Genomic DNA, 25,487 nt, shown 5'->3' on the forward strand with positions numbered 1-25,487 from the left:
TTCTGTCTGGCAACAGTGCTCTCTGCTGGAATCTCTGCTTGTCTCGGGAACTGCACAGAGTAGATGAGGTTTGCTATGGGGATTTGCTTCTACTCTGGACAGTTCCCGAGACAGGTGTCATCAGAGAGCACTTAGACAGAAAAGAACTCAACTTCAGCAGCTCATAAGTACTGAAAGGATTAAGATTTTTTTATAGAAGTAATTTACAAATCTGTTTACGTTTATATATATATATAAAAAAAAGTAGAATTTTGGACTTACCGTAAATTTTCTTTCTCGGAGGTTCTATTGGGGGACACAGGACCATGGGTATATGCTGCTTGCCACTAGGAGGCTGACACTAGGCAAAAAAACAAAAGAAGGCTGGCTCCTCCCGGCAGGATATACCCGCCTACTGGCTCTGAGCAACTCAGTTTTAGTCCCAAAGCAGAAGGAGAGCCAACCCCGAAAAAAAAAAAAACAGTCGAACACAACACCCAGAAAAGGGGAAACCGACCAAGAGGGGAACACCCCCGCCCCGGAAGGGCGGAAACCCGCTGGCCGCATACCAGACAATGGGTGGGTGCTGTGTCCCCCAGTAGAAGTTCCGAGAAAGAAAATTTATGGTAAGTCCAAAATTCTACTTTTCTCGAGCGCTTCATTGGGGGACACAGGACCATGGGACGTCCTAAAGCAGTCCCTGGGGAGGGCAAACCAACCCCAACAGAAGAAAAGTTCAGGCGGGATCTCGAACCGCTGCCTGCAAAACCTTGAGGCCCAGGCCTGCGTCGGAGGATGCAAAAGTATGAACCCTGTAAAACTTGGTAAAGGTAAGCAGGGACAACCAAGTCGCAGCCTTGCACCCCTGCAGGGCTGAGGCCCCGTGACAGACCGCCCAGGAGGCTCCCACTGCTTGGGTGGAGTGAGCAGTCACGCGGAAGGGAGGCACCTGACCCTTGCAGTGGTATGCCTCTGAAATGGCGGAACGGATCCACTGGGAGATAGTGGACTTCGAGGCCGGGAGCCCCTTGCGAGTCCCAAACAAACAAGGAGTCACTACGCCGAAAGGAGGAGGTGACCGACAAATAGGTCCGCACCGCCCGGACCAAGTCCAACTTATGAAGCCGGCGTTCTCTCGGATGGGAGCGAGACTGACAGAAGGAGGTCCTCATTCAGGTGGAAGGCAGACACCACCTTGGGCTGGAAAGAGGGCACTGGCCGTAGAACCACCTTATCCTGGTGAAGCACCAGAAAGGGGGAACGGCAGGAGAAGGCGGCTAGTTGTGAAACACGGCGCAGAGAAGTGACTGCGACCAGAAAGGCCACCTTCCAATAGAGGAAACGGAGAGAAACCTGAGCCAGGGGCTCAAACGGAGTGCCCTGAAGGGCATTCAGAACAAGGTTAAGGTCCCAAGGCGCAGTGGGGGATCAAAGAGGAGGAACCACGTGGGCCACACCTTGCAAAAAGGTGCGAATATGAAGGTCAGACGCCAGAGGGCATTGAAAGAGGACCGACAGGGCCGAAACCTGCCCCTTAAGGGAACTTAGGGCAAGGCGCGTCTCCAGTCCAGACTGTAGGAAAGACAGAAGATTAGGCAGAGAGAAGGAAGTGGGAGAAAGTGAACGGCCTCACACCAGCGGAAATACACCCGCCAGGTGCAGTGGTAAATCCTGGAGGACGAGGGCTTATGGGCACGGAGCATAGTCCGGATAACGCGAGAGGAAAACCCCTGAGCCCTCAAAACCGCGGTCTCAACCGCCACACCGTCAAAAGCAGCGGAAGTGAATTGGGGTGGCAGGGAGAGAAGGTCGGGACGGTCCGGAAGGGAGCGTCTGCCAAGAGGCTGACCACGTCTGCGTACCACACGCGATGGGGCCAGTGCCACCATAATAGCGAGACCCCCTCCGCCTTGAGCTTCCGGACGACCCGGGGGAGAAGCGGAAGAGGAGGGAAGAGGTAGGGAAGGGCAAAGGAGGTCCAGGGGACCACCAGGGCGTCTGCTGCGAGCACCAGGGGATCCCGCGACCTGGATACGAAGAAAGGAACTTTCCTGTTCCGACATGATGCGAACAGGTCCACGTCCGGCGTTCCCCACCGACGGCAAATCAGATCGAAGACCTCTGGATGGAGAGACCATTCGCCCGGATCCGTGATGGCGCGACTTAAGAAGTCGGCCTCCCAGTTTTCGATGCCAGGAATGTGAACGGCCGAGAGTGCCGGAACCTGACGTTCCGCCCAGCTGAGAATCTTTGTGACTTCCCTCATGGCCGCCGAGCTGCGGGTGCCCCCCTGGCGATTGATGTATGCCACAGCCGTGGCGGTGTCCGTCTGCACCCGGACTGGGAGGCCCCGGAGAAGGCGGGTCCAGTGCCAAAGGCACAGGAGGATCGCCCGAAGCTCCAGAACATTGATGGAGAGCTTGGCCTTCGACGCCGTCCAGCGACCCTGGACAGTCTGGTCACAAAAGACCCCTCCCCAGCCGAGGAGGCTGGCGTCCATGGTCAGGACATGCCAGCTGAGGGGCAGGAAGGAACGACCCCCTCGGGGAAGAGGAGACCGGACCCACCAAAGGAGGGAGAAGCGTACCTGGGGAGAGACCCGGATCCTGCGTTGGAGAGACAAGGGGGACTTGTCCCACTGGGGAGGACGGCAGCGGAATTGAGAAAAGGGCACCGCCGCCATGGCGGCTACCATCTTCCCCAAAACGGACATGCAGGTGCGGATGGGAAATGGGCCCAGCGCCCGAAGGGAGTGGACCCCCGACAGGAGTTCCTGGAGTTTGTCCTCCGGTAGGGAGACACGAGCAGCCGCTGTGTCGAAGTGGAGCCCCAGAAAAAACAGGGACGGGGACAGATGGGACTTCTCGTGGTTGACAATCCAACTGAACCTGGAGAGGGTGATGGTGAGACTGACCAGATTCTTCTCCAAGGAGAGCGTCTTGATGAGCAGGTCGTCCAGGTATGGTAGAACCGAGATGCCCCGAGAGTGGAGAAGAGCCACCACTGCCGCCAACGTCTTGGTAAAGACACAGGGCACAGTAGCCAGCCCGAAAGGTAGGGCGGCAAATTGAAAATGACCCTCGGGGACACTGAACCTGAGGAAGCGGTGGTGGGCCGGGAAGATAGGAATGTGTAGGTAAGCATCACGGATATCCACGGAGGAGAGGAACTCCCCTTGAGCCATTGAAGCAACAACCGACCTCAGAGACTCAATCCGAAAGTGCCTGAGGTGCACATGTCGGTTCAGGAGTTTGAGGTTGAGGATAGGACGAACCGAGCCATCCTTCTTGGGGACCACAAAGAGGTTCGAGTAGAACCCCGAGAAGCGGTCCTGAGGAGGGACCGGAACAATCACACCTTGGGAAAGAAGAGTGCGGAGGGCCACCTGAAAAGCTGCAGCCAGAGCTGGGGACCGAGGAGGGCGGGACCAGAAAAAACGATCCCGGGGCATAGAAACAAACTCTATGCGATAACCCTACCTCCTGAACCCAGGAATCCTGGACATGAGCTAGCCAAACGTCTGAAGAGAGAGACAGGCGACCTCCCACCCGAGGAGAAGACTCTGATGGGGGCGCACCCTCATGCTGTAGAGGCCTTGCGGGTCCTCGACTTGGGAGGGGGGCGGTGAGATCGAGGGCCCGACTTCCAAGAGGGCTGAGACTTGAAGGACGAAGTCCTCTTGTCCTGGGGGGCCTGGGGCCTATCTGTGCGGCCTAAGAAACGGGAGGGGCAAAAGGAAGGTGTTCCCCGCCGCGGACCCGAACGGCACGGCCGATTATGGGGCAAGAGAGAACTTTTCCTCCCGGTCGCCTCCTAGATGATCTCGTCAAGGCGCTTACCAAACAATTGAGACCCCTGAAACGGGAGTTCAGTCCCAAGCCTTCAGCCACATGGAGCGAATGAGTGCCACCAAGTTGCCCGAGGCCAAGACTGCGCAGCGTGCCGACTACAAGTAAGCCCAACAGAGGTATTCACCAGCGTGAGCGACTTGCTGTGCCAAGGCCGTCATGTCGCTGGAGGAGGTCCCAAATCACTAGGGCTTTGGACACCCAGGTGGAGGCAAAAGCCGGGGACAAGAACGAGCCCGCCGCCTCAAAGGCGAATTTTGCTAGGGTCTCTATACGCTTGTCCGAAGCGTCCTTAAAGAAAGCCGCATCAGCAAGCAGTAAGGTAGTCGATTTAGACAGCCTAGACACAGGGGGATTCACTGTAGGAGGAGAGGACCACTTAGATACTAGCTCCTGCAGAAAGGGAAAAAGAGCTCAAAGCTCCTTAGACCCAGAAAAGCGCCGCTCCGGATGTTTCCAGGCCGCTTCCAACAGTTCTTCGAACTCCGAGTGGGGGCTGAAAACTTAGGGGGTCCGAGGAGCTTGGCGGAAGGAGACTCCGGGTCCTGCAGGTGGAAGGTGTCCCTGACAGCCGACAGCAGGCTGTCCACCATATCTGACATGCGGGGAGTCACTTCCGAGTCAGAGGGGGGGTCCGAATCAGAGTGCCACAACTCAACAGGAGACTGTGAGCGCTCCGGGGGAGTCCTGGAGCGGAGAGAGGCGGACCGGGAGCCGACATCAGAAAACTGAGAGTGGTGATGTCTGGAGGAGGTGGAATGAGAATGTGAACTCCGATGGGAAGGCCCCGGGCGGCCCGACTCGGGGGAGGACTCCGAGGGAGGTTGCCCCAAGCGGGCGCTGGAGGACCGAAGGGAATGGCGGGAGCCACTCGCCCTCGGCACCCCAACGGAAGAGCGCGAAGAGGATTGCCCCAGGCCTTGGTCAAGTCAGAAATGGACCAGGAGAGGGAAGCTACCCATTCCGGAGCGGAATCAGACCGCCTGCCGTCTGGAGGACCGCACTGGGCGGTAGCTGGGGGGCGCAGAGCGAGCAGGTGGGTTCCGAGGAACCGCCTGGCATTTTGGTCTTACTGCCTGAGCAGGCATAGCAAGTGACCAGCACAGTAGTGGCCTGCCGGGGGTGGTCGGTACTGGGGAAGGACATTAGGAAGCACTAGTAGGTCAGACAATCCAGAGACAAGGAGTAATCTCACCCAGGTGCCTGTGTCCGGAGAGGATCCTGGAAACAGCTGGAGGAACTGCACCCGTGTCTCAGCACGACGAGAAGCTGCCGGCAGAGGGAAGCACTGGAGAACACTGGTCATCGTCCCCCGTAAAGAAGGGAGGAGAAAATGACCCCCCACATGGCGCGCAAGGCGAGAGACCACCTCATAGGGCGCCTCAAGAAGCACGGCCCCCCGTACTGCGTGCGCTCCTAGATGATAGGAGGAAGGAGCGCGCGCAAAAAGCGGAGAGGCCGAGGAGGGCGGGGCTAGGAGGGCCGGCAGCAATGTCGGCACGAAGAGAGTGGGATGGGCTAAGTGCAGGCCGGAGCCGCGGGCTCAATTAATGACCTGCCCGCAGCTCCGGACCTGCAAAGAAAAAAAACGAGGTGCTGGAGATGGACCGGCCCGCCGAGGAGCGGCGCATCCTGAGCCCCGGAGGAAAAAGACTGCGGCCGTGCTGTTTAGGAACGCTCGGCCGCAGTGTTAACCCAAAAGGGCAGAGTTAACTCCCCCACTGCCGGAGTGCAGAAGGAGGAAAACCCCTATAAAAGTTAACCCCCCCCCCCCGCCATCCGAGCAGGGCCCACGGAAGAGGGGAGGGAAAAAAAAAAAAAAAAGGAGAACCTCTCTGCAGCCACCATCTTGCCCCCTGATAATAAAGAACCCCCCTCAGTCCCAAAGGACCGGCTACTGCCCCCTTTGACCACAAAGTCAGGGGAATAGAGACCCCCATGGGGACAAAAGGTAGAGAGGGGGGGGGGGTGGGGGGGAGAGGATAGGAGATGAAAAATGAACCCCCAATATACTTACCCCAGGAGACTCACCCTGAGGGACCTCCGTGCCAGGCGTCTTCGACCAGCTGGTGCCACCTGCCTTTAGCCGCCATGGTGAACAGGGGCGAATGGGGGACCCGGACCACAGGTACACCACCAGGTGCTGGCTGCTGGCGAGGAGGGGTTAACGGCCCATCCATGATGCACCGTGCCCCTAGCTCGCGTGTGGGGGATCAGGCAGCAACATGCTCCTGTCGCCCCACGCTAGATAAAACAAAAAAGGGAGAGAAAGTCTAAACGGAACCTGATACTAAGAAAAAAACAAAAGAAGGAGCAGGTCTGGAGAGCTCCAGAGCTGCGTCTAGTCTCCTCTGACACCAAGCTAAAACTGAGTTGCTCAGAGCCATTAGGCAGGTATATCCTGCCAGGAGGAGCCAGCCTTCTTTTGTATTCTTGCCTAGTGTCAGCCTCCTAGTAGCAAGCAGCATATACCCATGGTCCTGTGTCCCCCAATGAAGCGCAAGAGAAAATGTTTTTTTCCTGGATAACCCCTTTAATATCTTATCCCTTATCCAAAGGATCACCGGGGTATGGCAGGTGTAACCACGCCCATGATCTCCATGCAGCATCTGGCAGTCCAGGTTGTTTAGCTCACAGAGTATTGTCTAGACTGGATATAATTGTATCACTTCTCAGCTGAGAGCAGGACTAGCTATGTACAATGTATCAGTCTGGAGTCCAGGATGTTTAGCTCACAGAGCATTGTCTAGACTGGATACAATTGTATCACTTCCCAGCTGAGAGCAGGACTAGCTATGTACAATGTATCAGTCTGGGGTCCAGGGTGTTTAGCTCACAGAGCATTGTCTAGACTGAATACAATTGTATCACTTCTCAGCTGAGAGCAGGACTAGTTATGTACAATGTATCAGTTAGGAATCATGTCTGTTTAGTTCACAGAGCATTGTCTAGACTGGATACAATTGTATCACTTCTCAGCTGAGAGCAGGACTAGCTATGTACAATGTATCAGTCTGGGGTCCAGGGTGTTTAGCTCACAGAGCATTGTCTAGACTGAATACAATTGTATCACTTCTCAGCTGAGAGCAGGACTAGTTATGTACAATGTATCAGTTAGGAATCATGTCTGTTTAGTTCACAGAGCATTGTCTAGACTGGATACAATTGTATCACTTCTCAGCTGAGAGCAGGACGAGTTATGTACTGACATAGAAAAAACAAAACACAATACTCCAAGATTAACTCCTCTTTATTAAAAAGGTGAAATTACAAAAATTCATCTACTTAAAATACTGTTTATTTGTGATCGGACATGAATTAGCAATACGACTATCAGCAATTTCCAGGGTAACGTATATATATTTCCACAGGACAGATTCTCAAAATGGCTCATTGTTTACGCTGAAGCGAGTATATAGAGGCATCTGCATGGAGGAGGGGAAGGTGCATATAGCAGGAGACGCTTCTTAAAAAATAGTTCTGCACATTGCATACATATAGATATATTTTATATAGACATTTCTGTATACATTTTATCATTTAGAAAACATGTTATGTGTAGCATAGTTCACAGACTCTCGTTCCTACTGTTGTAATACAACAAAACAAAAATCAAACCCAAAAAAAGTAACAAAAACATTAAAAAAAAAACTACAAAAAAAAACACAACTGCGAAAGCAATGGAAAAAGGCATCCGACGGAAAACATAGGAGTCACATGGATTTGTAACTAGGAAAAAACGTTGGATTATCTTACAAGTAATATTGGTTTGTCCAGTCTAGATCCAGATTTATTTATTTATTTTTTGTTTTAAATTAACAAAAAAAAAAAACAAAAAAAAAATTTACGCAATATTTTTCCATAGCCCAAAAACTAAAAATTCATTCAACTCAGTGAGGCCGTGCAACTACAACTCCCATCAGGCACTGAGAGCCCAACCGTGTGATGGGAATTCAGCAATACTCTGGAAATACTACAACTCCTATCATGCCCTGACAGCTTTAAGAGAGCAGGATGGAAATTTTGTAAGGTTGCAAGAGCTGAAATGCCACAGGGCGGGGAAACACTGATTTAGAAGATTTAAGAAAAAAAAATTAAATTAGAAAGAAAACTGGGAAATAAAAGTTGGATAATTATTTTTTTTTTATAATTAATTGAAAAATGAAATAAAGTAAAGAAGTTAAAAATTATTTAATAAAATTAAAAAAAGCTGAAAATAATACATTTCTGCCTTAATTTTATTTTTGCCACCACATTTTTAATTTTCCCATTTATTTTATCTTCAATTATTTTTTTTTAAACATTTAGCAGAAGTTGCAAAGAGTAATAAAAAAAAATAATAAAAAATATGAAAGACAAGAATAAAAAGGGAAAACAAATAAAGAAAAAAAAAAAAAAAAACCTGGAGGCAAAAAATAAGATTGAAGAAAAACTTTTTTTAAATTGGAAAATATGATTAATTTAAGGGAAAATTAAAAAGCAAAATGGAAAAAAAAAAGTGGAAAAAAATTTAGAAAAAAAATTTCATTTAAAAACCTGCACAATATAATAAATTGTTACGGTAAGCTAAATGAAGATAAAAATGTTTCCATTTAAGAAGCATAATGTTAAAAAGGTGAATAAAAAAAACAAAAAAATTATGAAATAAAAAAATATAAGGCAGATATCATTGGGTTTTATTGGTTTTTGTGTGGGTTTTTATTAACAAAAAAATAAAAATTTTATTGGCTGCATTCCATGAAATTTTTAACCTTTCCTACCGTCGGTAATCCGGGATTATTCATTCAAAAATACCGACGTAAATCCCAATTTCGGTTGCTTACAGTTTACTAAAAGAGGGGGGGGGGGGGGGGGGGACTCCAAAGTCTACATTCGCAAATTATTATTATTTTTTTTTTTTATATAATATTTATAGGGTATTTTTAGTTTTTTTTTCGAAGTGCAGTTTGCATAACCATGAGAAGTAACAGGCTGTTAAATAAAAGTAATAAAATAATTGTAACAAGAATAAACTGGCCGCTATAGTGTTGTATATGGATACGGAACTAAAAAAATAAAAAAATTAAAAAAAAAAGGAAAAAGAAAAAAAAAATCGTATAAATTTTGGAAAAAATTGCAGGCACTGTCACAATTGTCATGTCGGTCAATGTTGGTGCCGTAAGAGATTGGGTCGGGTCAATGCTTCAGAAGTTTAAGCTCTTTAGTCCACCACTTAAAGCAGTGTTTCCTGACTAGTGTGCCTCCAGCTGTTGCAAAACTACAACTCCCAGCATGCCCGGACAGCCGTTGGCTGTCCGGGCATGCTGGAAGTTGTAGTTTTGCAACAGCTGGAGGCACACTGGTCAGTAAACACTGATCTAATGTTATAGTGGGGAGAAGAATCGGGCAAAACTTTAGGCAACAACTCCTCATCATCCATATCAATGACCCTTAATAAAAGAACCCCGACCCCTCACTCCCCGTTGTCTCTCAACTCTTCATCCTATAATATCCTACCTAACTGTATCTTACATATCAACACTGTACAATCAGAAACCGCGCAGTACCAACTCCGCGTCAACCACTTGCCGAAACACCCACGTCCTAAGTCACCGCCTTCTCAGAATATTTTATTTATTTTTTACTTTGGAGTTTTGTTTTTTTCCTTCTCATATAGGAAGCAAAATAATCCATGGAAAATATATATATATTTTTAATTTATTTCTATAACCAATTAAAATTCTGCGGTATCTCCGAGACACCCGACGCCTTGTGCAAATTATTACAAAAATATTTTTTTTTTTTCTACAATATTTTTTTTTCTATTTTTGAAGAAGCACTTTATTTGTACTTATGTGTTTGGTTCAAGCTGCAAATGTATGTGTATATATATTTATACCTATGTGTGTGTATATATTTTTTTTTTTATAAATATATATTTTTAAATATATATAAATAAAAAAATATTATACATATATATATATACATACATATATTATACATATAATTTATGTATTTATAAATATATATGTAAAAAATATATATGTTTAAAATATATATATATATTTATAAATATATTTATTTTAAAACACGTGTGTTTTTAAATAAATTTATAAATATATATATATATATTTTTTTTTTAAATACATATGTTTTTTACATATATTTATAAATACATAAATTATATGTATAATATATGTGTGTGTATATATATTTTATTTATATATATATATTTAAATACATATGTAAAATATATATATTTATCAAAAAAAAAAAAAAATATATATATATATATATATATATATATATATATATATATATATATATATACACACACACACACCGTATACACACACACACACACATTTATATTATATGTATAATATATATATTTTTATTTATAAATATATATGTAAAATATATATTTATAAATATATATGTAAAATATATATTTATAAAGAAAAAAAAAATATATATATACACACTATATATAATATATATATATATATATATATATATATATATATATATATATATATATATATATATATATACATACATATATACATATACACACACACTTATTTTCCGATAAGGCCTGTGTGGTATTCTCCAAAATTAAAATTTTGGACATGAATACATTTTTTTTCCAACATTAAAGTTGAATGGCTTCTGATGAAAAATAATTCACAGCAAACGTGAAAATATAAAATGTTAAGAAAATAACAATTTCACGCCACCACTCTGTAACATCAGGAATATCACTTACTCCTGTTTCTGTTTGTGGAAAAAAAATAAATTTAGGTTTTCTTTTAAGCCCTTTGGCAGCACAGAGTTAAATACATTTGGCAAATAAAAAAAACAAAAAAACAATTCAAATACATTTAAAAAAAAATGTAATTTAATTTCTATCCCTCCCGCCCAGTTAATGGTGCCTAAAATTTTAGTTTGCTTATTTAGGTAAGCAGCTTCCCGAATAATCTACAAAAATAGGTCACAATCCAATCAGGACCGTGCGGTTGCGTCCTGCAGTCCTATAGGGTGCAGCACTGTGAACGAGGCAACTCCGCTATATCTGTGGCGCTGAACGCAGAGCACGACAACCGTGCCCCCTCCCCTGCCCAGGTCAGGCCTGTGCTCACACAATACAATCATATAGAACAGTGTTTTCCAACCAGGGTGCCTCCAGCTGTTGCAAAACTACAACAACCAGCATACTGGGAGTTCTAGTTTTGCAACAGCTAGAGGTCCACCGTTTGGGAAACATAAATATAGAGGGAGATTATATATTCCAGTTTACACTATTCCAGCCGCATTACAAAAAAATTTCACAAAAAAAAGAAAATAAAACACCCGTCTCCTGAAAATAAATGGTTAAAATCTTCCAGGTGTATATATACTGTATTTGGGCCCACACACCGCCATCTTTATTGTGTGCATCTTACGGTTGTTCTGTAAAAAAATAACTTTAAAGTTTAAAAAAAACAAAAAAAAATTTAGTCACTTTTGTAGCATAGAAAAAAAATAAAATTAAAAATAAAATGCACAGAAAATGAGGAGCTGGTTCTGCAATAGTCCAGGATGCGGAGGGGGGGTTTGGGGTGTCCCCGGCAGACGGGCGCTCTAAGAAAAGCTCATGGCTGCTGCTGGAGGCGACGGCTTTGTACACCAAACACAAAGATGATAAGCAGGAGAATGGCTGCGTTCTGGAAACCCCCAATATCCCAGAAGAGAACAGCGCCCCCTGCAGCATGAAACTGGTTTTAACCCATAAAGCCCCCACCCTAGGGTTATGCCTCCAGTTTCTCCTTCTTTTTGTTCTTCTTCAGGAAGGACGGGGTGCGGAATTTCTTCTTCTTCTTGTTGGGGGACTTGGAAGGAGACCCTTCAGGGGTCAGCTCGCCTTCGATGAACTTTTCGGTGCCCCGCACGGTGATCTCTATGTTGTCGCCCAAGTTCATCTGACTAACCCGGATGGTCATGTCCTCCTCTGCGTCGTGTTTTCCGCCATCTTTGCCATTCAAGATGATGGGGGAGTGAGTCTGGAACACCGAGTCGTCGAGGGGTTCTAATAGGTTGGAAACGTAAAGTCAGTGCCGGAAAAGAAAACGAAAAAGTACCCCCAAAACTTCCCACCTAAACTTAGTCCTGCAGAGATCACGCAATGTGGAGTTTTGGGCAGGGACAGGTCACATGACAGCCCACACTGGAACCACCAGCTTTCAGTCCCCCTGTCCAGGACTACTTTCTTTAAAAGAAAAAACAGCGCCATCTCTAAAATCCAGGTTGGGTGTGGTATTGGCGTCAGTGGTAGTGATGAGCGGCAGGGGCCATTTTCGAATTCAGGATATTTCGCGAATATATTGGCGATTATTCGTCATATGTTCGCGAAATTCGCATATTAGCTATGTTTGTTCCCTTGCACCAGCATTCGTAACTAAATGTTCTGAAATGCTGGGGAGTGGAGTACCCCTTTAAGCACCACATAGATGGGAACCCCGCTCGTACCTGTGTCCATACAGTCTCCTAGTCCAGTGTGCGGATGCTATAATTTGTTGGTAAGTGTGCAGACTGCTGTGTCTACCGTGCATTTACATTCTCAATAAAGTTGATTGCAAACTGCACTGTGACACTAGACAGGTACACAGCATCAGTGTATCCTTGAAAGTCTTCAATAAACTTTATCGATAACATTGTGGGGGTTAAACTAGATTAGAAAACATGGCTGCTCTCTACCAAAAAAGCAGCGTCCCCACCTGTCCATGAGCTGAGCTGCAATACCAGACACCACCTGGACAGGTGTGAGGCGCTGTTTTAAAACTGATGGATTGGCGGGGTGTGATTCCTGACACACCCAGCGGCAATGCATATACCAGTGTGCCCCCAGCTGTTGCAAAACTACAACTCCCAGCATGCCCGGACAGCAGCTGGCTGTCCGGGCATGCTGGGAGTTGTAGTTTTGCAACAGCTGGGGGCACCCTGGTTGGGAAACACTGGCCTAAACTTAGAATAGACCATGAATCTCACAAGAGTGGATAATCCCTAAAATAAAAAGGATCAGGCAGTTGACATGCAACGTGCCTGATTCTTCTCCCCACCATAACATTTAATCAGTGTTTCCCAACCAGTGTGCCTCCAGCTGTTGCAAAACTACCACTTCCAGCATGCCCGGACAGCCATGTCCGGGCATGCTGGGAGTTTTAGTTTTGCAACAGCTGGAGGCACGCTGGTGGGGAAACACTGATCTACACTAAGACCATGGATTTCATAAGACTGGATAATCCCTTTATAATACAACATTAAAGGGGTACTCCGGTGGAAAACTTTTCTTTTAAATTAACTGGTGCCAGAAAGTTAAACAGATTTGTAAATTACTTCTATTAACAAAATCTTAATCCTTCCAGTACGTATTAGCGGCTGTATACTACAGAGGAAATGCTTTTCTTTTTGGATTTCTCTTCTGTCACAACCACAGTGCTCTCTGCTGACCTCTGCTGTCCATTTTAGGAACTGTCCAGAGCCTGGCAAACATATGCTGCTCTGGACAGTTCCTAAAATGGACAGCAGAGGTCAGCAGAGAGCACTGTGGTCATGACAGAAGCGAAATCCAAAAAGAAAAGCATTTCCTTTGTGGTATACAGCCGCTAAAAAGTACTGGAAGGATTAAGATTTTTTTTAGAGAAGTAATTCACAAAACTATTTCACTTTTTGGCACCAGTTGATTTTAAACAAAATATGTTTTCCACCGAAGTACCCCTTTAACCGTGATTAGCAAAACATGTCTGCTTTCTTCCCGAAACAGCGCCACTCTTATCCTCAGTTTGTGTGTGGTATTGCAGCTCCGTTCCACTAAAATGAATGGAGCCTAGTTGTAATACCACCCACCACCACAGTGTGGCGCTGTTTTTAGTAGAAGCAGCCATGTTTTTCGAATACTGGCTATCGGGTGGGACTTTTAGAGCCTATTAGGAAAGGCGCAATGAATTGTGGTGCGGCGCACGTGTTAAATACCTGTGGAGCTTACGGGCGTCGGGGGTGGGGACTGAGTTACTGGGGCAGAAGAGTCGTCTTCTGACATTAGCTCATGCTCGGCATCTGTAGGGTTAAACTGGGTTAGTTGACATGCAGAGAGAGTGCACGGAGGGTTAAAGAGACGGAATCATGCAATGAGGTCCTCTGTGTTGGTTTTCCGGGGCACCAACTAGTTCCCCCTCCCTTGTACTACTTAAAGGGGCACTCCAGTGAAATTTTATTTTTATTTATTTTTATATCAACTGGTACTAGAGCGTTAAACAGATCTGTAAATTACTTCTATTTAAAAAAAATCTTAATCCTTTAAGTACTTATCAGCTGCTGTATACTACAGAAGAATTTGTGTAGTTTTTTCCAGCCTGACCACAGTGCTCTCTGCTGACACCTCTGTCCGTGTCTGGAACTGTCCAGAGTAGGAGCAAATCCCCATAGCAAACCTCTCCTGCTCTGGACAGTTCCTGACATGGACAGAGGTGTCAGCAGAGAGCACTGTGGTCAGACAGAAAAGAACTACACAACTTCATGTGTAGCATACAGCAGCTGATAAGTACTGGAAGGATTAAGATTTTTTAATAGAAGTAATTTACAAATCTGTTTAAAGGGGTAGTCCAGTGGTGAAAAACTTATCCCCTATCCTAAGGATAGGGGATAAGTTTGAGATCGCGGGGGGTCCGACCGCTGGAGCCCCCTGCGATCTTTCTGTACGGGGCCCCGGCTCTCCGCCGAGATAGCGGGTGTCGAAGGCAGCGCTTCGGCTCCGCCATAGAGTTGTATTGAGGGGGCGTGTCGGCTGCCGCCTCGTGCGGAGGTCGACACGCCCCCTTCCCGTGGGCTGTCGGGGCTCCGTACAGGAGATCGCAGGGGGCCCCAGCGGTCGGACCCCCCGCGATCTGCAACTTATCCCCTATCCTTAGGATAGGGGATAAGTTGCTCACCACTGAATCACCACTGGACTACTCCTTTAACTTTCTGGCACCAGTTGAAAAAAAAAAATAATAATAATAATTCTCACCGGAGTACCCCTTTAATGCAATATAGTGTTCCCTGTTATCAGGTTGTGCAGATGGCGACTGTAGGACAGGTGGGGGCCCTCTAGTGTATTCCTCCCTCCCTGCCCGGCACGTCTGCTTTATATCTCTTTGCTTCTGCTACGTACAATAGGGAACTCTATAAAGGCAGGGTTTTCCCAACCAGGTGCACAGGTAAGAAAAAGCTGCTTTATTGATTGCTGACTTTTGCAGTATGGTGCGGATTATAGTGTATTCTCTGTGCAGTATGGTGCGGATTATAGTGTATTCTCTGTGCAGTATGGTGCGGATTATAGTGTATTCTCTGTGCAGTATGGTGCGGATTATAGTGTATTCTCTGTGCAGTATGGTGCGGATTATAGTGTATTCTCTGTGCAGTTTGGTGCGGATTATAGTGTATTCTCTGTGCAGTTTGGTGCGGATTATAGTGTATTCTCTGTGCAGTATGGTGCGGATTATAGTGTATTCTCTGTGCAGTATGGTGCGGATTATAGTGTATTCTCTGTGCAGTATGGTGCGGATTATAGTGTATTCTCTGTGCAGTTTGGTGCGGATTATAGTGTATTCTCTGTGCAGTATGGTGCGGATTATAGTGTATTCTCTGTGCAGTTTGGTGTGGATTATAGTGTATTCTCTGCAGTATGGTGTGGATTATAGTGTATTCTCTGTGCAGTATGGTGCGGATTATAGTGTATTCTCTGTGCAGTATGGTGCGGATTATAGTGTATTCTCTGTGCAGTATGATGCGGATTATAGTGTATTCTCTGTGCAGTTTGGTGCGGATTATAGTGTATTCTCTGTGCAGTTTGGTGCGGATTATAGTGTATTCTCTGTGCAGTTTGGTGCGGATTATAGTGTATTCTCTGTGCAGTATGGTGCGGATTATAGTGTATTCTCTGTGCAGTTTGGTGCGGATTATAGTGTATTCTCTGTGCAGTTTGGTGCGGATTATAGTGTATTCTCTGTGCAGTTTGGTGCGGATTATAGTGTATTCTCTGTGCAGTATGGTGCGGATTATAGTGTATTCTCTGTGCAGTATGGTGCGGATTATAGTGTATTCTCTGTGCAGTATGGTGCGGATTATAGTGTATTCTCTGTGCAGTTTGGTGTGGATTATAGTGTATTCTCTGTGCAGTTTGGTGTGGATTATAGTATATTCTCTGTGCAGTTTGGTGTGGATTATAGTGTATTCTCTGTGCAGTTTGGTGTGGATTATAGTGTATTCTCTGTGCAGTTTGGTGTGGATTATAGTGTATTCTCTGTGCAGTTTGGTGTGGATTATAGTGTATGCTCTGTGCAGTTGTTTCCAGCATTCTATGTGTGTTTCCCAGTGCCATCTTCTACTCAGTTTTGTTACTAGTAAGTGCAGGCATGCTGGCGGTTGTAGTTTTTGTAACAGCTGGAGGCACCCTGGTTGAGAAACATTGGGTTTTTCTGGTATTCTGTTTAATTTTCCCCAAAAAAATAATGGGGTGTTTACATTTTTTTTCCACCATATAACTAGGAGGTGTTATCAGTGACTGATCAGCGTCAGTCTGACCTCTGCTTCCTTTACCATAAAAAAAAGAACAGCGCCCCCTAGGGCTGTTGTATTGCATTACACAGTACATGCAGCCCTCTCTGCTACAATACCCCATTTGTCTAATGTAGAGGGAGTTACCCATATGTGAGGCACATTCACGTCTGATGGGTGGGATGGGAGTTAAATGAGCTGCAAGGGTTAATTCATGCACAATGTGGATTGGTTATGGAAAATGTAGGCATTAGGGGGCAGCAGAGCCTTCTTGGATCCGCTCACCATGTGTCCCGTTCTCTCCTCCTTTCTCCTCCTCTAATAACTGGCTGAACGGATTTGGCGGGAGAGGAGGCGCATTCTCGTCCTCTTCAAAGTGCGTCATCTGGGGGGGAAACAGAATAACTTCAATAAGCAAATACTCAGGTCTAGATGCCAGTTGATCAGTAAATGCCCCGACCAGGTGGCGTCACCTCAGCTGCCCCCGACCGAGTGGCGTCACCTCAGCTGCCCCCGACCGAGTGGCGTCACCTCAACTGCCCCCGACCGAGTGGCGTCACCTCAACTGCCCCCGACCGAGTGGCGTCACCTCAACTGCCCCCGACCGAGTGGCGTCACCTCAACTGCCCCCGACCGAGTGGCGTCACCTCAACTGCCCCCGACCGAGTGGCGTCACCTCAACTGCCCCCGACCGAGTGGCGTCACCTCAACTGCCCCCCACCGAGTGGCGTAACCTCAACTGCCCCCCACCGAGTGGCGTCACCTCAACTGCCCCCCACCGAGTGGCGTCACCTCAACTGCCCCCCACCGAGTGGCGTCACCTCAACTGCCCCCGACCGAGTGGCGTCACCTCAGCTGCCCCCCGACCGAGTGGCGTCACCTCAGCTGCCCCCGACCGAGTGGCGTCACCTCAGCTGCCCCCGACCGAGTGGCGTCACCTCAGCTGCCCCCGACCGAGTGGCGTCACCTCAGCTGCCCCCGACCGAGTGGCGTCACCTCAACTGCCCCCGACCGAGTGGCGTCACCTCAACTGCCCCCGACCGAGTGGCGTCACCTCAACTGCCCCCGACCGAGTGGCGTCACCTCAACTGCCCCCGACCTAGTGGCGTCACATTTACTCCCCCACCGATCAGTCGGGGTCTGTAGAAGATCACACACTCCTCACCCTATTCTGTGTCATGAGTGAGAGAAGCTCCACAGACTTACATTAAAGGGGTACTCCAGTAGAAATTTTTTTTTTCCATATCAACTGGCTCCAGAAAGGTAAACAGATTTTCAAATTACTTCTACTAAAAAAATCTTAATCCTTCCAGTACTTATCAGCTGCTGAAGTTGAGTTGTTCTTTTCAGTTTCCACGGTGCTCTCTGCTGACACCTCTGTTAGTCTCAGGAACTGTCCAGAGCAGGATAGGTTTGCTATGGGGATTTGCTCCTACTCTGGACATTCCCCAAAATGGTCAGAGGTGTCAGCAGAGAGCACTGTGGTCAAACTGAAAAGAACAACTCGACTTCAGCAGCTGATAAGTACTGGAAGGATTAAGATTTTTTTTTTTTTAAAGAAGTAATTTACAAATCTGTTCAATCTGTTTCTGAAGCCAGTTGATATGAAAAAAAAAATAGTTTTTCACTGGAGTACCCCTTTAAGAATGTGTCTTGATCACATGACACAAAGCCAGTGGAGAATGCAGTAAGTTGTAGCAGGGCGCGTTCCAGCTACTAAAGTTGATGGTAAAATAGGATTGAGAGACTTACAGGAGGAGGTTTCTCCACCACAATCCCCGCCAAGACTTGTGACTGTGGTCCGGCTGTCTTTAGATCGTACCGATTCTGCTCCCGGATCTACAAAAACAAAACAAAAACAACTATAAACTAGAAATAGAAAACTTAGGTCTAATGGAGCAACTTGGAGAAGAACTGATATGAAAGCTCCAGCCCCGCAGTACATGGATGACCCACTAAAGGGGTTATCCAGGAATAGAAAAACAGAGCTAATTTCTTAAAAAAAAAACAAAAAAAAAACACACACACACAGGTTGTGTGTGGTATTACAACTTGATTCCATTCACCTAAATGGAACCGAACTGCAATTCTGCACACAACCTGAAGACTGGGGTGGTGCTGTCTCTGGAAAAAACTAGCTGCATTTTTGTAATCCTGGATAACTCCTTTAAAGGGGTACTCCATTGACCAGCGTTCGGAAGTGAATGTTTTCACGCTGTGGGGGTTGGCCATGCCCCTTGTGACCTTATGACCACGCCCCCTCAATGTGAGTCTATGGGAGGGGGCGTGACGGAAGTCACGCCCCCTCCCATAGACTTACATTGAGGGGGCATGGCCATGACGTCACAAGGGGTGTGGCCGACCACTGCGGCTCGAAAACAACATTCGGAACATTCACTTCTGAACGCTGGCCAGTGGAGTACCCCTTTAAAAAATATAGTTTAGATATACTCCCCCGTAAGCATAGGTAATGGTTCAGTCCACAAAATGCAACCGACTATAAATGAGGCAGGTCAGTATTCCTCTCTCTACCCTACTGATATCGCCAAACTACAACTCTCAGCATGCCCCGGCGGCCTTCTTTTTAACCTGTTGCAAACCAGCTGTTGCAAAGCTACAACACCCAGCATGCCCTGAAAGTTTTAGCAACTTGCGGCTTTATAGATGTTGCAAAAACTACAATTCCCAGCGTGCTTGGAGACATTTTTCAACCTTTGGCTCTCCAGCTGGTGCACAACTACAACTCCCAGCATTCTCCGACATTGTAGTTTTGCACCATCTGGAATGAAAATCCATAAAACATTACAGCTGAGGGTCTGACAGCAGTGCCAGTCTTCATCTTAAAGGGGTACTCCCGTGGAAAACATCAACTGGTGCCAGAAAGTTAAACAGATTTTTAAATGACTTCTATTAAAAAATCTTAATCCTCCCAGTACTTTTTAGCAGCTGTATACTACAGAGGAAATGGTTTTCTTTTTGGGTTTCTCTTATGTCACGAGCGCAGATCTCTCTGCTGTCCATTTTAGGAACTGTCCAGAGCAGCATATGTTTACTATGAGGATTTTCTTCTCCTCTGGACAGTTCCTAAAATGGACAGCAGAGGTCAGCAGAGAGCACTGTGGTCGTGACATAAGAGAAACCCAAAAAGAAAAGCATTTTCTCTGTAATATACAGCCCCTAAAGAGTACTGGATGGATTAAGATTTTTTTTTAATAGAAGTAATTTACAAATCTGTTTATCTTTCTGGCACCAGCTGATAAAAAAATAAAAAATAAAAAGTTTTCCATGGGAGTACCCCTTTAAAGGGGTACTCCGATGGGGAAATAAATAATGTTTTCAAATCAACTTGTGCCAGAAAGTTAAACAGATTTGTGAATTACTTCCATATAAAAATCTTAATCCTTCCAGTACTTATCAGCTGCTGTATGCTCCACAGGAAGTTGTGTAGTTCTTCCCAGTCTGACCACAGTGCTCTCTGCCGACACCTCTGTCCATGTCAGGAACTGTCCAGAGCAGGAGAGGTTGGTTATGGGGATTTGTTTCTGCTCTGGACAGTTCCTGACATGGACAGAGGTGTCAGCAAAGAGCACTGTGGTCTGACTGGAACGAACTACACAACTTCCTCAGTAGTATACAGCAGCTGATAAGTACTGGAAGGATTAAGATTTTTATATAGAAGTAATTTACAAATCTGCATAACTTTCTGGCACCAGTTGATTTGAAAACATTATTTTCCCCACCGGAGTACCCCTTTAAGTTAACCTTGCAGTTACCTTGTTTCTCTTCACCAGAACATCTGACGGGTTGGTGTTTAATGGAACAAACTGGTTGGGATCTTCAATCTTGATGGGGAATCCGCCGGAATTCTTGTTGAGCTCCTCGGCTTTCATCCACTGCAAAAAGAAAAGAGGAAAGAGAGGATCAGGGGGGAGGAGGTACAGCATAAAACAAAAGCTAAGGGAATGTCAAGAAAACCCCTCCCCCCCACCACCATCCTCATCATATTGGTTCATAAATAGAATTCTATAACCAAAGTAAAGACTGACAGGCAGATCGGAAGGGGGGGGGGGGGGATACACATATGTGGAGAGTTAAATGGGCACTGTCATTTAAACTAATTTTATGGGAAATAAAAAAATCTTTCTAATATACTTTGTTTAAAAAAGTTTTCTGTTTTATTTGTGTTTAAAAAAGCTGCCACTAGGTGTCTCCCTACTTGTCCAGAGCACATTTCCCCCCATCTCATGCACAGACTTTGGGCTCCTGCTGGCCTGGCCGAAGTCCAAAATCCGGAAATGCAGTCTGGAGTGCTGAGGGGTGTGTGTGCAGCCTTATCCAATCATAGCTCATCTCACACTGAACTGCTCTGGGCTGTGCGTAGCAGAGTGAGGGAGGAAGTTCTCCCCTGTATGGCTTCAGATGATGTCACAGCCTGCTGGGGAACACCCCTTCCCTGTCTGTGAATCTGACTGAGCAGAAAATACAGAGCAATATCAAGGTAGAGAACTAAAAAATAATAAAAAAATAAAGGCAGGGGGTGGTTTATCATGATGGGGGCAGTGACCTGGGGGGGATTATAACATTTAACAAGATCATGACAGGTACTCTTTAAGTGACCTTGAATCATCTCCATGACCTTGGATCAGGTGAACACAACGGCTCCTAGCACAAGACGATCCCCATAGGTCTCACCATGATCTTCGTCCTGGGGCTCATCTCTCCGTTCATGGATTCCTCGGGGACGTGGACTCGTAGGTAGGTGTTCGGAGAGTTCAGCCAACGCGTCTTCTCTCTCTGCTGCTTCTGTTGCAGGTATTTCAGTGGAGAACGTGGAAGCCCCTGCTCGTCTTCAAAGGAGAAGGCCGTGACGGTGGCGGGGATCTCCACCTCGCTCTTGTGACGTGGCTTGTCTCGGGTCAACGGCTGCCTGTAGGCGTACCCTGTCCTGTAACCCTGTGGAGAGGTGAAAAACGGAATGTGACTGGCGCCAAAGCAGCTTCAACAAGAACAAAATAAAAATAAACGAATTATTAAATACTAAGGGGCAGTACTATATTATATCCACTAGATGGTGCTGTGTTAAAAATAAGTAAATCTATAAATAAAAACATTTTTTGGAAAAAAAACATCTACAACCTAGGTCTCCAAACTGCGGACCTCCAGCTGTTGCAAAACTACAACTGTAGACTGTAGCTTTGGAACAGCTGGAGGCACGCTGGTTGAAAAAATGCTGTCGATGGTAGTCCAAGTGGTCAGACTCCCACTGCATAGGGCAATGTTTCCCCAACCAGGGTGCCTCCAGCTGTTGCAAAACTACAACTCCCAGCATGCTGTAGTTGACTGTAGTTTTGCAACAGCTGGAGGCACGCTGGTTGAAAAAATGCTGTCGATGGTGGTCCAAGTGGTCAGACTCCCAATGCATAGGGCAGTGTTTCCCAACCAGGGTGCCTCCAGCTGTTGCAAAACTACAACTCCCAGCATGCTGTAGTTGACTGTAGTTTTGCAACAGCTGGAGGCACGCTGGTTGAAAAATGCTGTCGATGGTGGTCCAAGTGGTCAGACTCCCACTGCATAGGGCAGTGTTTCCCCAACCAAGGTGCCTCCAGCTGTTGAAAAACTACAACTCCCAGAATGCCCGGACAGCTGTTGGCTGTCCGGGCATGCTGGGAGTTGTAGTTTTGCAACAGCTGGAGGCACACTGGTTGGGAAACACTGGCATAGGGGATAACTTTTTGAGTTGGAATTACCCTCTTTTAAACCATCAGTTGTAGCTGCAGCAGAGGTGCAGTACCACAGAACAGCCAATAGATGGTGCTGTGATGCAAACTTAATTAAAACTACATAATAACCCAACCCTGTATGAAATAAAATTCCGATTATTCTGGGCTTCTTTGCTTGTTCTGGTTCCATAAGGCCCTGAAATTCATCTTCAGTCCTCTTCCTACTTTTGCATTAGCTGCCTCACTGTCTTATATATATATATATATATATATATATATATATATATATATATATATATTTATTTACCAGATTGTCCAGCATTCTCATGAGCGACTCGAACTCCAGTTCCCCGACTTTCCATTTGTGCTGCCCCTCCATGTTCACGCCGCCCCCGCCACCTGCGGCCAAGGAATGTGTGACGGGCTTGTACTTCTCCAGGTCTAACATCAGAAGGTTGTTTATGCCTCCAGACCCGGCCAGGGCATGTACCTACGGAAAAAAGAACAATGTGAGTGAAAGAGAGAACTGACCCAAAAGCCCTTGTGGACCCCCCGATAATCACCAAACCATATTATATGTATATATATGTATATATATATATATATATATATATATATATATATATATATATATAAAATGCACCTGCAAGCCAGGTTTTTACAATAGTTTGGAATTAATAGTGCTGGCCAACTTATCCTTTGGTTATATATATATATATATATATATATATATATATATATTATATTTAATTTTATATATATATATATATTTATTTATTCATTTTATATTTAATTATATATTATTATTTTTAGATTATATTTAATATATATATATAGATTATATTTAATATATATATATTATATTTAATTATATATATATTATATTTAATTATATATATATATATATATATATATATATATATATATATATAATTTTTTTATATCTATATTATATATAAATCTCATGTTTCATCTATATCTTTGTGCTAACAGTGTGCTGCTGTATTCTCCTGTTGCTGTATATTTAGCCCAGCAGCTTGCACCTGTAAGCCAGGTTTTTAGAATAGTTTGGATCAATAGTGCTGGCCAACTTATTATTTGGTTGTATTACACATACGGGGGAGTGGCTACCTCCATGTTGTCTCCTGCACCCCACCCACCTCTATTAGGTGTATATAAGGTGCCTTGGATGTTTCAGACCTTGCATGCCTGCTGTACTGTTCACACAGAGGCATATTCACAGTGTAGGGTCCGTCCCAGAATGAGGTCACCTTACCGTGGTGGGACGGTCCACGCTAATTGGCACCAAATTTGCAAGCTAAGTACCTCATAATTTCATAGTTTCATTTATAGCACTACAGCTGTATAGCTTTTCATGTTCTATCTATATACTCATGTTTTATCTATATACTCATGTCTCATCTATATCTTTGTGCTAGCAGTGTGCTGCTGTATTTTCCTGATATATATATATTTATATTTACTTTAGATATACATACACACACAGTCATGGCCGTAAATGTTGGCACCCCTAAAAATTTTTATAGAAAATGAAGTATTTCTCACAGAAAAGGATTGCAGTAACACATGTTTTGCTATACACATGTTTATCCCCTTTGTGTGTATTGGAACTAAACCAAAAAAGGAGGAAAAAAAGCTAAATTGGACATAATGTCACCAAACTCCAAAAATGGTCTGGACAAAATTATTGGCACCCTTTCAAAATTGTGGAAAAATAAGATTGTTTCAAGTATGTGATGCTTCTTCATACTCACCTGGGGCAAGTAACAGGTGTGGGCAATATAAAAATTGCACCTGAAAGCAGATAAAAAGGAGAGAAGTTCACTTAGTCTTTGCATTGTGTGTCTGTGTGTGCCACACTAAGCATGGACAACAGAAAGAGGAGAAGAGAACTGTCTGAGGACTTGAGAACCAAAATTGTGGGAAAATATCAACAAAATCAAGGTTCCAAGTCCATCTCCAGAGATCTAGATTTGCCTTTGTCCACAGTGCGCAACATTATCAAGAAGTTTGCAACCCATGGCCCTGTAGATAATCTCCCTAGGAGTGGACAGAAGAGAAAAATTGATGAAAGATGTCAACGCAGGATAGTCCGGATGGTGGATAAGCAGCCCCAAACAAGTTCCAAAGATATTCAAGCTGTCCTGCAGGCTCGGGGAGCATCAGCGTCAGCGCGAACTATCCGTCCACATTTATATGAAATGAAACGCTATGGAGGAGACCCAGGAGGACCCCACTATGGAGGAGACCCAGGAGGACCCCACTATGGAGGAGACCCAGGAGGACCCCACTATGGAGGAGACCCAGGAGGACCCCACTATGGAGGAGACCCAGGAGGACCCCACTATGGAGGAGACCCAGGAGGACCCCACTGCTGACACAGAGACATAAAAAAGAAAGACTACATTTTGCCAAAATGAACTGAGTAACCAAAATCCTTCTGGGAAAACATCTTGTGGACAGATGAGACTGAGATAAAGCTTTTTGGTAAAGCGCATCATTCTACTGTTTACCGAAAACGGAAGGAGGCCTACAAAGAAAAGAACACAGCACCTACAGTGACATATGGGGGAGGTCAGTGATGTTTTGGGTTGTTTTGCTGCCTCTGGCACTGGGGGCCTTGAATGTGTACAAGACATCATGAAATCTGAGGATTACCAATGGATTTTGGGTCGCACTGTACAGCCCAGTGTCAGAAAGCTGGGTTTGTGTCCGAGATCTTGGGTCGTCCAGCAGGACAATGACCCCAAACATATGTCAAAAAGCCCCAGAAATGGATGACAACAAAGCGCTGGAGAGTTCTGAAGTGGCAGCAATGGGTCCAGATCTAAATCCCATTGATCATCTGTGGAGAGATCCTAAAATTACTGTTGGGAAAAGGCGCCTTCCAATAAGAGAGACCTGGAGCAGTTTGTAAAGGAAGAGTGGTCCAACATCCCGGCTGAGAGGTGTAAGAAGCTTATTGATAGTTATAGGAAGCGACTGATTTCAGTTTTTTTTTCCAAAGGGTGAGCAACCAAATATTAAGTTAAAGGGGTGTTCCAGGAAAAAACTTTTTATATATATCAACTGGCTCCAGAAAATTAAACAGATTTGTAAATTACTTCTATTAAAAAATCTTAATCCTTTCAGTACTTATGAGCTTCTGAAGTTAAGTTTGTTCTTTTCTGTCTAAGTGCTCTCTGATGACACATGTCTCAGGAAACGCCCAGTTTAGAAGAGGATTGCTATGGGGATTTGCTTCTAAACTGGGCTTTTCGCGAGACAGGTGTCATCAGAGAGCACACTTAGACAGAAAAGAACAACCTTAACTTCAGAAGCTTATAAGTACTGAAAGGATTAAGATTTTTTAATAGAAGTAATTTAC

The 25,487-nt window shown here is 45.3% G+C and overlaps 1 protein-coding gene across 2 annotated transcripts in view; it reads right to left on the reverse strand.

The window, feature by feature from the left end:
* Positions 1 to 10,384: 10,384 nt before the first annotated feature.
* ADD3 (adducin 3) overlaps positions 10,385 to 25,487 on the reverse strand; it is a gene marked incomplete at its 5' end in the record, with an annotated part of 15,700 nt that continues 597 nt past the window's right edge. The window contains 7 exon segments of one of the 2 annotated variants that reach the window (XM_056529564.1): positions 10,385 to 11,874; positions 13,818 to 13,901; positions 16,665 to 16,764; positions 18,132 to 18,218; positions 20,153 to 20,272; positions 21,072 to 21,332; positions 22,407 to 22,589. In XM_056529564.1, coding sequence (XP_056385539.1) covers positions 11,597 to 11,874; positions 13,818 to 13,901; positions 16,665 to 16,764; positions 18,132 to 18,218; positions 20,153 to 20,272; positions 21,072 to 21,332; positions 22,407 to 22,589 — 1,113 coding nt within the window. 2 annotated transcript variants of the gene reach the window in all.

This window comes from Hyla sarda, chromosome 7 (genome assembly GCF_029499605.1).
Source record: "Hyla sarda isolate aHylSar1 chromosome 7, aHylSar1.hap1, whole genome shotgun sequence".
In the NCBI taxonomy this organism is placed as follows: domain Eukaryota; kingdom Metazoa; phylum Chordata; class Amphibia; order Anura; family Hylidae; genus Hyla; species Hyla sarda.